At 43.0% G+C, this 13,089-nt stretch overlaps 1 protein-coding gene across 4 annotated transcripts in view; it reads left to right on the top strand.

Annotated features, from left to right (window-relative positions):
• Positions 1-800: 800 nt before the first annotated feature.
• ryk (receptor like tyrosine kinase) overlaps positions 801-13,089 on the top strand; it is a 104,259-nt gene continuing 91,970 nt past the window's right edge. For all 4 annotated transcript variants that reach the window (XM_041840688.2, XM_041840690.2, XM_041840689.2 and 1 more), the window contains exon 1: positions 801-1,458. In XM_041840688.2, the coding sequence (XP_041696622.1) occupies positions 1,230-1,458 (229 nt within the window). In that variant the 5' untranslated portion in view covers positions 801-1,229. The remainder of the gene's footprint in view (positions 1,459-13,089) is intronic.

Here is a 13,089-nt window from a genome sequence, read left to right on the forward strand (position 1 = left end):
TCATCTGCTCTGACTCCTGGGCAGCAGTGATGAGCTTACATTCATGTGTGTCTCAGAGCAGACAGGATGTATTGTATGAGGTTTTGCAGTGTTTGTACAGGGTGAAAACAGATGGGGGTATTTGGGATGTTCCTCTGGGTACCAGCTCATGTGGGGAGTAGAGGGGAATGAGGAGGTGGATGTTATCGCCAAGAAAGACTCTTAAACATCCTAATGTTGAGATGGAATTGTAAAGCAGAAGCCAAGGGATTAATAAGAACAGTGGTTAAAAAATAAGTGGCAAGAGTTGTGGAACGGGGAGAGTGAGGGAAGACACCTGTATAAGATCCAGGAAAAGATGGGGGCAGGGAGGTCCTCAGGCCGAGAGAGAGAAGGGAGGAAAGTGTAATCACAAGGCGGAGACTGGGACACACAAGGCTCAATAGTAGATTGAAAGTGGTGGGGAAACATCCGACTGAGAGGTGTGATCATTGTCAGGAGGAGATGGAGACAGTGGAACGTGTTCTATTTCAGTGCCAGAAATATGTGAGGGAAAAGGAGCGATTGTTATTAGATTTGAGGAGTAATGGGGTTGAAGAGCCAGGACTAAGTGAACTGCTGGGGAAATCTTCAGGGGATGTAGTATTTAATTATGTATTTCGTTTCCTTAGGGAGACGAGATTATTGGGTAGGATTTAGACCTTCGCTGTCTCTGGTCCACACTCCAGTCCAGTTGGTGGCGGTAATGCACCTTAAAGTTGGTTGCCAACCGCCATATAAAATCCACAGAAAAATCAGAAGTCCACTATTGTGTCAAGCTTCACACAGGTGGAAGAACGAACCATGAAAGCAGAAAGCTAGATGTTATATTCGGGAAAATCTTAACTATTTATCTTTTTTAAAAAGTTAAATAGATCTAAGTTGTATAATATGTGCAAAGGACTGTGAATCCAGAATTGTATCCAAACATTGGCAAACTTGACAAAAAAAACTAATCGCATATTGGAGCGCGGTCGAGTCTGGCCGAAGTTAGCGTGTTCGGCTAATCAGTTAGCTAGCAAACTATCAAGAAGCACGAAAAACCTGGTGAAACGGGGAAGAAAACAAAAGAGCGATTGAATATCAAGTAGTAATGTTGCCTTTAGGAATTAACTTGCGCTACGGATGAAAAATAAATCGAGGATTTGGAAAAACGAGGCGGGGGAATCAACTAGCGAAGAAGCACAACAGCTAGCTACAAGACAACTGCAATGTTGTTGGGGCAGCAGGGACTGGTTCGCCGTTGTGTCAGCCCCTCGGTGTTTCGAGGCTGGCCACATTCGGTTCAGTGGAGACTCTGGGGTTTGTTTTTCCTGCTGTTGGTGGAAGGGGCCGTCTGCCTCGCCGACCCCGGCACCAGCAGTGCCCCTGCTCCGGGCATCGACAATCGCCCCAGTGTCAACGTCTACATGAGCGAGGAGGAGGTCAAGAAGCTTTTGGGTAAAGCACATTGTTGATAAAGGACTGATATAACAGCTAGCTAGCAGTTAACTGTTAGCTAATCACAACTATTTAGTTAACTACTGGCACAGGGTTAGTTATACATATATTTGCTACTGGTGTACTGCATACCCTTGACTGCTTGCTCCTAGCTAACTGGCTAGCCAACTGGCTAACGTTAGCCCCCTGTAATGCAAACTCGGTCTAACAAACTAGCTAACAAGCTACACCGGCTAGGTAATAGCTGACTTTTAAAATATTCAGGTGAGTCCAAGCAATATGGACCGCTGAGGAAGTGGTTTTCTTTTCGAGTAACCCATTCATAGACGCTAACTACCTTTCTAGCGCCTATTGACGATGGTATCTTCTGGCCGGGGTAGGTTTGTTAAGAGCCCCGACGCTCATTCTGAACGTTAACGCATCACTTGCGGTCATTGTTCCTCTATGGTATATTGGAGATCACACACTAATGTGCATCCCGACACCTACTATGCGGGATGGAAACAGGATCCCCCCCCCCCCCAAAAAAAAAATCCCTACACCGGCTCAAGGGAAACCTGGGAGGGGAAACCTTGGCAGGTGGGTCTTCCTGTGTCAATACACCTTACAAGTCTTTAGATGTAAAATCCTTGAGTCCCAAAACCTTTTCTGCCACAATAATGTCCAGTTTCTTAGACTTCTTTGAGACTTGTGCTCTACAGTTTATAACTGTGCCAATGAATGCAACAAAATCCACCTTTTTAACACACAGGGTATCTTTTGTCTGGCAGCAAACATTTACTACAGGCTGTGGTGCGTCCTCTACCATATCTTCACTAGCATCACTTGTTTTCCCAATTATTTTTTTAATGGCCTCCGCATAGGAGATTCGATTGACCTCTAACTTTTGCCACCTCAATTTCCTAAACCCTTACAGGAACCTCCAGGAACTCAGGATCATGATCTGTGGTCCTCTGTAGCTCCGCTGGTAGAGCACGGCGCTTGTAACGCCAAGGTAGTGGGTTCGATCCCCGGGAACACCCATACACAAAAATGTATGCACGCATGACTGTAAGTCGCTTTGGATAAAAGCGTCTGCTAAATGGCTTATTATTATTATTATTATTTTCTCCACCACAATCGCAACACCGTCGTCCTTCTACACACCGTTCTTCAGTATACTATGGTCTGCACACACTTGAAACATGGCCAAATCCTTTACAATTCTTACACTGCAGTGGTTTGGGGACGAAAGCTCATACGGCATATCTTACATAACCAAGCTTCACATGTTTTAGTTTTTTTTTTTTTTCCTTAAAAAAACAACAGGACCGACAGACGTTCTTATTTCCCTCCATTCACCCAGCGGGTCAGACGGCGGGCGCCAACCACACCAGGAATTCTCTTCAGGATTCAACCTGAACATCCGTCGTCGTCGTCCCTGAGGCCCACTGCAGTCTTCCACTGCTCTTCAGAAATACAATGAATCAAAATCAGACCACTCCTGGTCACTCTGACAGACTCCACTTTTCCAAGCGTACACTTCACCGTTTTCGACACCTCAAACGGGTTTCCCCACATATGCATCCTTACTCAACAAACGCATCCCAACAAGAAGCGATTCATTATCATTCACGCACGTATCCTCCACTCCAATTTTAGACAACTTCCTTTTTGTTCCAGTTTTCCATTCAGAACATTCGTCTTCGCCAACTTTGCTCGACGCGCTGCTTGATTCGAACTCTGCATCCACATGTTCGGAAGCTGAAGTCTATGCCCCTTCGTCTGTGATTGGTCAACAGTAGGGATTCTTCAATGAAGTGTTTGTTGTCATTCAACATTTTAGACGACTTGTTTTCATGCACGTTTTTTCTATTGAGAAATACTGCACCAAACATCCTACTTATATGTAAAGTTGGCGACCTAAGATCTCCTTGTTAAAAAAACGTAAAAAATTGACAGATTTCTTTCGAGTTATCTCCGATTTAATTCTGACTATTTGGAAGAAGTGTATACTCGCTATGCCGTCTCCAGATGGATAAACAGTACTATTGCCGCTTTTTTCTTGTTTTTCAAGCAACAGTCTTTTCAAGCAAAGGTCGAAGGTATGCAGCACACTCTTTCGGGTCAGCTAGGCGCCAGCCAAACTGAAGCATGCGGAAGCCTTAAGCAATACCTGGGAGGAAGTGTAGGTTGTCAACTGGAGGCACACACAGTTTATGGATCTGTGCAAAACCTATAATGCAAATGTAAGTTCTCTGGGAGACAAAAGTGAAGTAGCTAGGGTTAGCTACCAACATTAATGCAGATGTTACCCCAACGAGTTACCCACGTCTTGCGCTTGCAGATGCAGAAAAAGTGTATCTGCATTTGTTGGCTGCTTTGTAAAGTTGACTCCTAAAACAAGTACGCTATTGTGAGTGGCAGAAGCAGTTTTGGATATAGGCTATACAGCACGATGCATGCATTGTTCTTTACCGATTCACCCATAATGAATGCCTGCCTTGTGTGTAAAATATATAGTGTGACCATTAGTAACATGGAAAAAGATTTGAAATGAGAGATGCAGTATTTTTCAGATCCAAACCCATGGCTTTTAGGAACTCATTACGCTAATAGGAAGCATATGAAATGAGGACAGGGACCACTTTGTATTGAAGGAATAGGAAATCTGCTGCAGCATTTAGAGCCAGACCAGGAAGCCCAGGCTACAGGCATTCTGAGCCAAACACATGCATCATATTCTTAGAAGCACAGAAAACTGAATCTGAGATCTTGTTAAAGCCATCACATAATGGCATTTCCAAACTCACATGGGCCTAATGAACCCATTGCATGAACAGTAGGCTGTGGCCTAGCTTCTATACTGTTGACCACGGTCTATAAGGCTCTGGTCAAAAGTAGTGCACTATGTAGGGGATAGGGTACCATTTGGGACCCTATCCCCCATATTGGTCCCATTTGGGACTAGACGTAACATCGTAAAAGTAAATCAGGACACTCAAATTAGTATGATATGTTAAGTTTTGGTATGGTTACATAAGACCGATTTTGTTTCTTAAGGCAAAAAATAAAGTAGGGTGGGTGGGCGTAATAATGCCAAAGTCTAGCAATCAAAAGGTTCCGCTTTCGAATCTCACCACGGACAACTTTAGCATTTTAGATCATTAGCAACTTTTCTACAACTTGCTACTTTGCAACTACTTAGCATGTTAGCTAACCCTAACCTTAACCCTTTTAGCTAACCCTAACCTTAACCCTTTTAGCTAACCCTAACCCTTTTAGCTAACCCTAACCCTTTTAGCTAACCCTAACCTTAACCCTTTTAGCTAACCCTAACCCTTTTAGCTAACCCTAACCCTTTTAGCTAACCCTAACCCTTTTAGCTAACCCTAACGTTAACCCTTTTAGCTAACCCTAACCCTTTTAGCTAACCCTAACCCTTTTAGCTAACCCTAACCCTTTTAGCTAACCCTAACCTTAACCCTTTTAGCTAACCCTAACCCTTTTAGCTAACCCTAACCCTTTTAGCTAACCCTAACGTTAACCCTTTTAGCTAACCCTTTTAGCTAACCCTAACCCTTTTAGCTAACCCTAACCCTTTTAGCTAACCTTAACCCTTTTAGCTAACCCTAACCTTAACCCTTTTAGCTAACCCGTCCCCTAACCCTTTTAGCTAACCCGTCCCCTAACGATTTTGAATATTTCCTTTTGTATTGTGTTGTGGAATGTTGGGCTCCACATATTCAATGAGTTTCCTGCTGCATCACACACAGTATGTTTGCTAGCCTAGCACTAGTTTTTTTCCTAAGAAATCACATCGTAAAATGGCAATTACACAGTAATAACTTCTGCGTTCTTTTTTAAAGGCCTATGTGTATCCGGACTGGCGCGGTAATTGTGTAGTCGTGTAAAAAAATTATGGGTGAAGGCGTGAATAAAATAACCGTCATAACTGTTCGAAAACATTAATTTTATTGTATTTTAAGTAAATATATCCTATATACACAATAGCAGTAGTGTAAAATATTTTTTTTATAAACAATTGTTTTTTTCTACCTTAATCCGTCAAACTGTCCATCTCCTCCCTCCAACGTGCGCTCCTCTGATGCTGTAACAGGGGTTTTCAACCATTTCTTGCCCAGGGACGACCTCCCAGGCAAACCGGTGACCCAGGGACCCCCATCATATGTTAGCAAAACATTGTTTTCTCTCACACGTCTTATCAGGTGAATGATAATGGCAAGGAGAGGTAATCAACGTTTTATTAATGATTTTTTTTGTTGTTGACCTCCCCACATTATAATTGGAAGAAGTGTAAACTCTTAACAGCCTATTAGCTAGAAAGGTAACTCCAAACACATGTTCGCTAATAGCAGCGGTTTAGCTGGTTAAACAAAGGTTAGCCATGTGTTGGCAAAAAATTATGTCCAAGTCAAGAAAGCTAACCAGCGGCACTGCCACACTGCTACTCATGGCTGCTTGTTCAAACCCTATGCAGATACTCCGGTGAGTATAATTAGCTCCAATGAGTGTAAATTGCTCAAGATTAAGAGTTGAGAAATTAAGTTGACATCATTTATAAAGAACAAATGCCCCTCGTTTCTATTCAAAATGTGTTTTATTCTCTTGCTAACAATATTCATAAAAACATTGTAAAACATATAAAAAAAAATAATAATCTATTTTTGCGGACCCCGTGGACCCCCGGTTGAATACCCCTGATGTATCATGATCTGTAGCTGTACTTCCTTATGCGTAGTGCTCTGGCTAGACGTTTTAATAAGAGTAGGGACAAATAATAACTCTGAAATGAGCTTAACAAAATTGTAAAAAAAATTAAGCAAATGATCAGCTTATGTGCGAGGAATGATGACGGGTGCCAGTTTAGCGAAACGTAGTGTGATTTGAATCTTGTAGGCTAATATTTTCTATATCATGAATGACCGCAGCAGGTCCTAGCAGTATTACTTGTTCTACTTGTTTTAATGTTTCCAATTGCCGATCAGCAACTGTCGTAAATCAGGCTGCATATTGTGGGTCCCCTGTAGCTCAGTTGGTAGAGCATGGCACTTGCAAAGCCAGGGTTGTGGGTTCGTTTCCCACGGGGGGGGGGGGCAGTATGAAAAATGTATGCACTCACTTAACTGTAAGTCGCTCTGGATAAGAACGTCTGCTAAATGACTAAAATGTAAATGTGAAATATTGAACGTTGAGATTGCCGAAAGGTTTGGCAAGGAGTGGAATGTTAGTCTGAGTACCAGTCTCTTTAGCTATCAGATGTATACATCCTGTGAAACATCTGTCTCCTTGTTCCATCTGTGCTGCAACTGCATGACCACTGCAGACAGAGATGAGATGAGAAAATGGCGCGCCTTCATTTTGCCATTCAAACAGTTATAACGGTGACCGTGGACATTTTTTTTTTTCCTGACAAATAACCACAACCCAAAACTCCATGACTATCACAGCCCTAATCTGGTTATACTTTCACACATCGTACCCATAATCCTTCTGCCATAGCCTGGGTACCTAATCTGTTTAGCTAAACGTTCCACTCCGTGTAGCTTTAGTGGTTAAGAGCGTTGTGCCAGTAACCGAAAGGTCGCTGGTTCTAATCCCCGTGCCGACTAGGTGAAAAATCTGTCGACGTGCCCTTGAGCAAGGCACTTAACCCTAATTGCTCCTGTAAGTCGCTCAGGATAAGAGCGTCTGCTAAATGACTAAAATGTAAATTGAATGTCATATGCCAACGTTTAGCATAACCGTGTCAAGGAGTGGAATTGTAGCTAAACAGACTGGTAGCCAGGCTACTTCTGCCATGGCTATTTCACCTTTTGTTTAGGTAACAGGTGCTGCCTTTCTGGGCAGCAAGCAAAGCCATTGTGCAGAGTGTAGGGCTGTTGCGGTGACCGTATTACCGCCACACCGGCGGTCACGAGTCATGAAGGCAGTCAAATTCCACGTGACCGTTTTAGTCACGGTAATTAGGCTTCTCCAAGCTCTGATGCTGCTGATGGTCATTAGCAGCCTACCAAACTTGCTAACTGCCTGATACTCAGCACTCTATTGTCCCCCTCATCACTCTGACGTCAATGCAAATGTATCAAAAAATCTAATCAAACACTTAATGAGAGGCCATGAGCTCATGTTGCGCAACGTTTCAATAGGCTATGCAATTGCGCGAGAAAACAGAGTGATGGCCTCTACTAAAAAGAGGAGGATCAGCTTTTCTAGGCCTACTCTATTTATTTCTCAGCTTTCCTAATATTAAGCATGTTGCTTATATTTACAACAGGAGTATAGCCTACCTGGCTGGCATGATGTGTCTGTCTTCACTTGTAGCCTGTGAGAGACCCGATCACATGATGGAGCGCGCAGCACTCATGGAGAAGGGCACAACGGCCACTGGCCACAAAAGGCATGGATTTCTTTTAGGGTGCATTACGGCCACACAAAAGGGATGCCGCCGTGAAATTATTGGCATTATCAAGTGCTTGTCAAATTGTGAGTGAGTGACTGTGTACAGCCTGCGCAAAAAACAAAGCAGAGCTCATGCCTTTTCAAGTGACTTTTTTCAAATCATTATTAGTCTCATCACGCAGCCTTACAATGTATTAAACATCAAAACATATAGCCCAACGTTTGTAGAACAACTAAAGTTACATGAATAACTCTAAATTAAGCATATAGGAATACCTATTTATTTTGTTAATCGCTCAACACAGAATAGCCGCATATGCGCACTCCCTCAAATCCTTCGGAGAAAATATCCTTTCTATTTTATTCAGCTTTGTTCAATTTTATTCTTCATGCTATAAAATAATGCCACGGAATTCTAAGATAATCTTGTCTGCTAAATGAACTAGTGTAGCCCACAGCCATATGGCATAGCCAGATCAGGGCATAACATAAGGACAACTGAGAGTATGCTATTCTGTTCTTCTAAAATAGACTACATTTTCTTCATATCATGCTTCTTTAGACCTGTCTAAAATTAATAATAATTAATTTATTGTGAAGGCGTAGGCTATATCACATGGATTTATTAGATTTTTTAAATTTATGTAGATGTTCCAAAGGTCAGCATCAGTGGCTTGTAGGCGATGTGTTGAAGCCAGGAGATGCTGAATATGTTTATGTTAATCAACGGTCAATTACCGTGAGACCGACCCCAGTTATTTGCTTGATAATCACCGGCTGACGGAATTTCGTGACCGCCACAGCCCCTAGTGCAGAGTAGTGACTGAGAATGAAAGGGTCATTTGTAAGGGACTGTGATCCTTGGGGAACGGACCTAGAGTGGGCCTCTTGTTGCTGTTCTGCTACATAGATATCACATTAACATCAGGAGCTCCTGCCTTTTTTATCATGGGGTGCGTCCCAAATGTCACCCTATTCCCTATATAATGCACGACGGGCCCTGGTCAAAAAAGCTAGTATACTATAGAGGGAACAGGGTGACATTTTGGACCATCCCATGACTTATCTTGATGTTGGACTACATATTTTTTTTTTTTCAGGAGTTTGCTGGCTGCAGATAGAATTCATTCAATTAAAAATAGGCCAACTTTCATTTAGGCTTTTCCACAAGAAGTGATGGTTTTTGTCGGCATAGCAAGCACAGCTGCATATATCGACCCTGCCAGACACTAGTTCCACAAGGAGTATGCCAAGACCTGAGACCAACAGCAAAACCCTCTTCTCTCCTCTTTCTGACTCCGCTCGGGACTCAATAGAGACGACGCGTGTTCCTGCCATCCCCTCATCCCTCTCAGCCATTTCCTTTCCAATGCTCTGTGGTCTCTGGGGTCTCCCAAAGCTCTGTAATTCATTTTACAGACACTAATCGGACTCATTTTGCAACGGGAGTCAGAGTAGCTATCTGCTGCAGAGCACAGGACTATAGCCTACTGGTCTGTTCTTCTTTTCTGTTCTGTCTACTTTTTTTTTTTTTTTTATGTTGACACGTTCAGTTTTTTTCCCTCCCGTGTTCAAACAACTGGGGTGTATTCACTAGAAACCAAACAGAACCAAAACGAAACGTGGAGGGACCTACATGAATTTGTCCAATAGAAACTCTTGTTTTTGTTGCAAAAGGTTTTCCGCTAGCAACTGTTTGCTACGGTTTGGACTTATGATCTCTCTGCTGCGTTTGAGAGGTGGAATATGATTGGCTGTATTTACATTACAGTCAGTCTGCTCCGATTCGCTGGAGTTTTAAACTCATCTGACACACCATGTAAACAACGTTGGAGATGGGGTCTTGGTGTTCTAAGGGTCTACAGGAGAGGGCATGTTTCTCCCTGGTTGCCTAAATCAATAACTACTGTAATATGTGGATAGTTACATTCATTAGGCATAGGCCTAACTACTGTAATATGGTCACCATGTCAGAAACCACTTTTAGTTGTTGACGCTAGGGCGTCTGGATTGTCTCACATCAGGCTAAAAGGGAGGTTGTCAAATTTGGTTAGTCCTGTATTGTGCGTTTTCTATCTCTGGTAGAGAAAACGTGACTTTTTGTTTTGGCAAAATCAAATCCAACTGTTTTCGATTCTTGAAAGGGATAAGGCAGGTTGCCCGGAGGTGCTTTTTTAGCAGTAGGACTGTCGGTCAGTCTACCAGGGTCTTCTCTAAAGTATGTATCTACAGGTAACAATGCCACAGAGAGTCGACAAAGGACGTACATTTACACCCCTCCTACCTACCTCTACTGTTCTAGCCTGCTAGTGTGTCCTCTCTCGCTCTCTCTGTTTAGTTGTTGCTTCCTACTAGCCTGGTAGCTTAGTGGTTAAGAGCGTTGCGCCAGTAACCGAAAGGTCACCGGTTCTAATCCCCGAGCCGACTAGGTGAAAAATCTGTCGATGTGCCCTTGAGCAAGGCACTTAACCCTAATTGCTCCTGTAAGTCGCTCTGGATAAGAGCGTCTGCTAAATGACTAAAATTAAAAATTTAAATGTAGTGTGTACTTCTCTTTTTTTATGGCGTTTTTGATAGAGGCAGCCTGGGTTATGGCTACATGCTGTGTGGTTTCTGTTCGCCAGTCTCCTGAGGTTTGCCTGTCTGCAGTCCCTCTGGCTGTGTGGAAGACCATGTCCCACATGGCTCCCTATATAGTGCACTACTCTGGTCAAAAGTAGTGCTCTGTAAAGGGAATAGGATGCCATTTGGGACGGGTACGAAATCTCCTCCTTTTATAGCCTGATGGCTGCTTGCTTGGTATGTGGGGATGAATGTTTTTTTGTGGATAGAGGATTCCTCCAATAAATGATAACTCACTCTGAAAAGAGAGACGTGGATTTGGAGGAGAGGAGAAAGAGCTTCCATGGTAGTGCGAAGGGGTGTGGTCTGTCTCTGTCCCACTGCAGGATCTTTGCTAGGATCTTTTGTGTCTTAGGATCTATTCTCATTGACCAGAATTTAAGGAGAATTTCGAGAGATTCTTGAGAGGTATCGATTCTCGAAAGACATTACTGTAATGTGAACTTGCGTATTTCTCACGTCTCGAACGCCACCTCCAGAAGCCGCCCACGACACTTGCCCAACGTTTGCCACTCTAAGCAGGGCAGTGTAAACAGAATGGTCTCGTTGAGTCCAACATTCATACAGTAAAAATGCTAATAGCGTATTTTAATGTTTTTGAAACAGCTGAAATGCATAGTCATTTTCATTATATTTGAAACTTGTTTTATTGAGTTTTCACCTGAAAGTGCAGTAGCCTGTTAAATTCTGAAATTGTCCCTTTATCATTAAGGGTAGGGAGTCCAATAAAAAAAATAACATATTTTAAAATATGTTAACTGTGTAGATACTCCTCTAGGAAAACCAATGGTCCAAACCTCACGTCTAAAACCAAAATCTGTTAAAAAGTGATTTACGTTTTTACGCTTGTATGATGGTCAAAATTAGGGTGACTAAATCAATGGAGGCCAGAGGGGGGGGAGAAAAAAAGTGGTCAAAATATATTTAGCGCATAGCTAAGTATTTGTTGGGTAAGTATTAGGCATAATACCCAAGACGGTACAGTATGAAGGCAGGCAGAAACTGCTTCTCCAATAGAAATCCCAGATGTCATGGCAACGTCGGCTAGCTAAGCTCAACGCGCAGAAACGTGACATTGGGTCTAGCAGTCGTCTCCCGCAGGACTGCGCATGTGCAGACCGTCCAATCAAAGGCACTCTTTCTCTATAAAGTTGTTTTTGACAAATAAAAAAACGGGTACGTTTTTCCGCTTTCACGAGGTTGGCCTAATAACACGTTCAACTACTTAAGACATTGACTAATCTAGGTTGTGCCTTTTTTTTTTATTATTTTTTGATTTTGAGAAAATTAACAACTAAGGAATATTATTTTTGTACTTCTCTCATTGACTTCTCAAATCCCGGCCTGGTCTGCTTCGCAAGCGTTCCCGGAAGTGTCACGATGTTGCGCCTCTGGGTTTAGAAACTCTGATGATACTGCAGTAAATGTATCATCACCAGCCAATGTGATCACACCATCGCATGCTTTCTCTCCTTTTAAAATGGGTGATGAGAGGGGGAAGGATATCCAGGTGCAGGGCAGGCCAATATGACTTGGCCAGTTGAACAACCAGAGAGCTGTAGGGCAGGCCAATATGACTTGGCCAGTTGAACAACCAGAGAGCTGTAGGGCAGGCCAATATGACTTGGCCAGTTGAACAACCAGAGAGCTGTAGGGCAGGCCAATATGACTTGGCCAGTTGAACAACCGGAGAGCTGTAGGGCAGGCCAATATGACTTGGCCAGTTGAACAACCAGAGAGCTGTAGGGCAGGCCAATATGACATGGTCAGTCAGTTTGGTAGAAATGCAGCTGATCGCTGGTGCCGTTTTTTAAAATGGTGCTTTTACGTAATCCTTTCGACAGTGGGAGTCCTGGGCTGAGTGTTTAGCCCCAGGATGAGCTCTTTGTTTTCAAAAGTGTTGGGTGCCTTTCAGGTTGGCGCAATGCCTCGGCTGCCACCAGGTCTGTGTATACACTATACTGTTTAACACGCACGGCCTGCTGTTGACTAAAAAGGAATGGATTGTGATTGTAATGATGGCTATATGAAAAATTGATACATATTCAAAGCATTGCACGTTCTAGTTAGTTATTTTGGGAGTAAGGCTGTTTTGGGATTATATTTTCCTCTTGTCTTCTCATTTTGATAACTTTACCAAAATTAGCCTACATTTCATGAGGAGAATCCCTCTGGGGGATGAAGAGAGAACCAGACGTCTTAATGGGAATCCAGGCTTTTCCTCCACAGCATCACTAATTGTTTTCCCACATGACTGACAGCCAGGCTGGTGACTTCGTCTCGTAAATCCTTCTGTGTGACACTGGGTGTTTGCTTTGCTAACCGTCTCCAGTCCCCTCACCACCTGGCGTTCTCGTCTCCTCTCTTCTCCACCCCCTTGATCTGGTGGGGCTAAAGACATCTCCATATCTTCCTGGGTATCCTCTGGACAGCCTCAGACCCCCAGCACTTTAGAAACTAGAAAAAGCAGATTTAGAAAGAGGCCGTGTCATTCACTTTCCCCATTAGGAAACGTCCGTGTGAACAAGCAGGAGAAAAACATTGAAATACCCTTTTTATTGAAAATGAGCTTTTCATCAGCAGATTAATCAGATGTTTGTGTGTGTG

Source organism: Coregonus clupeaformis, chromosome 20, assembly GCF_020615455.1.
Source record: "Coregonus clupeaformis isolate EN_2021a chromosome 20, ASM2061545v1, whole genome shotgun sequence".
NCBI classification, from domain to species: Eukaryota; Metazoa; Chordata; class Actinopteri; order Salmoniformes; family Salmonidae; genus Coregonus; species Coregonus clupeaformis.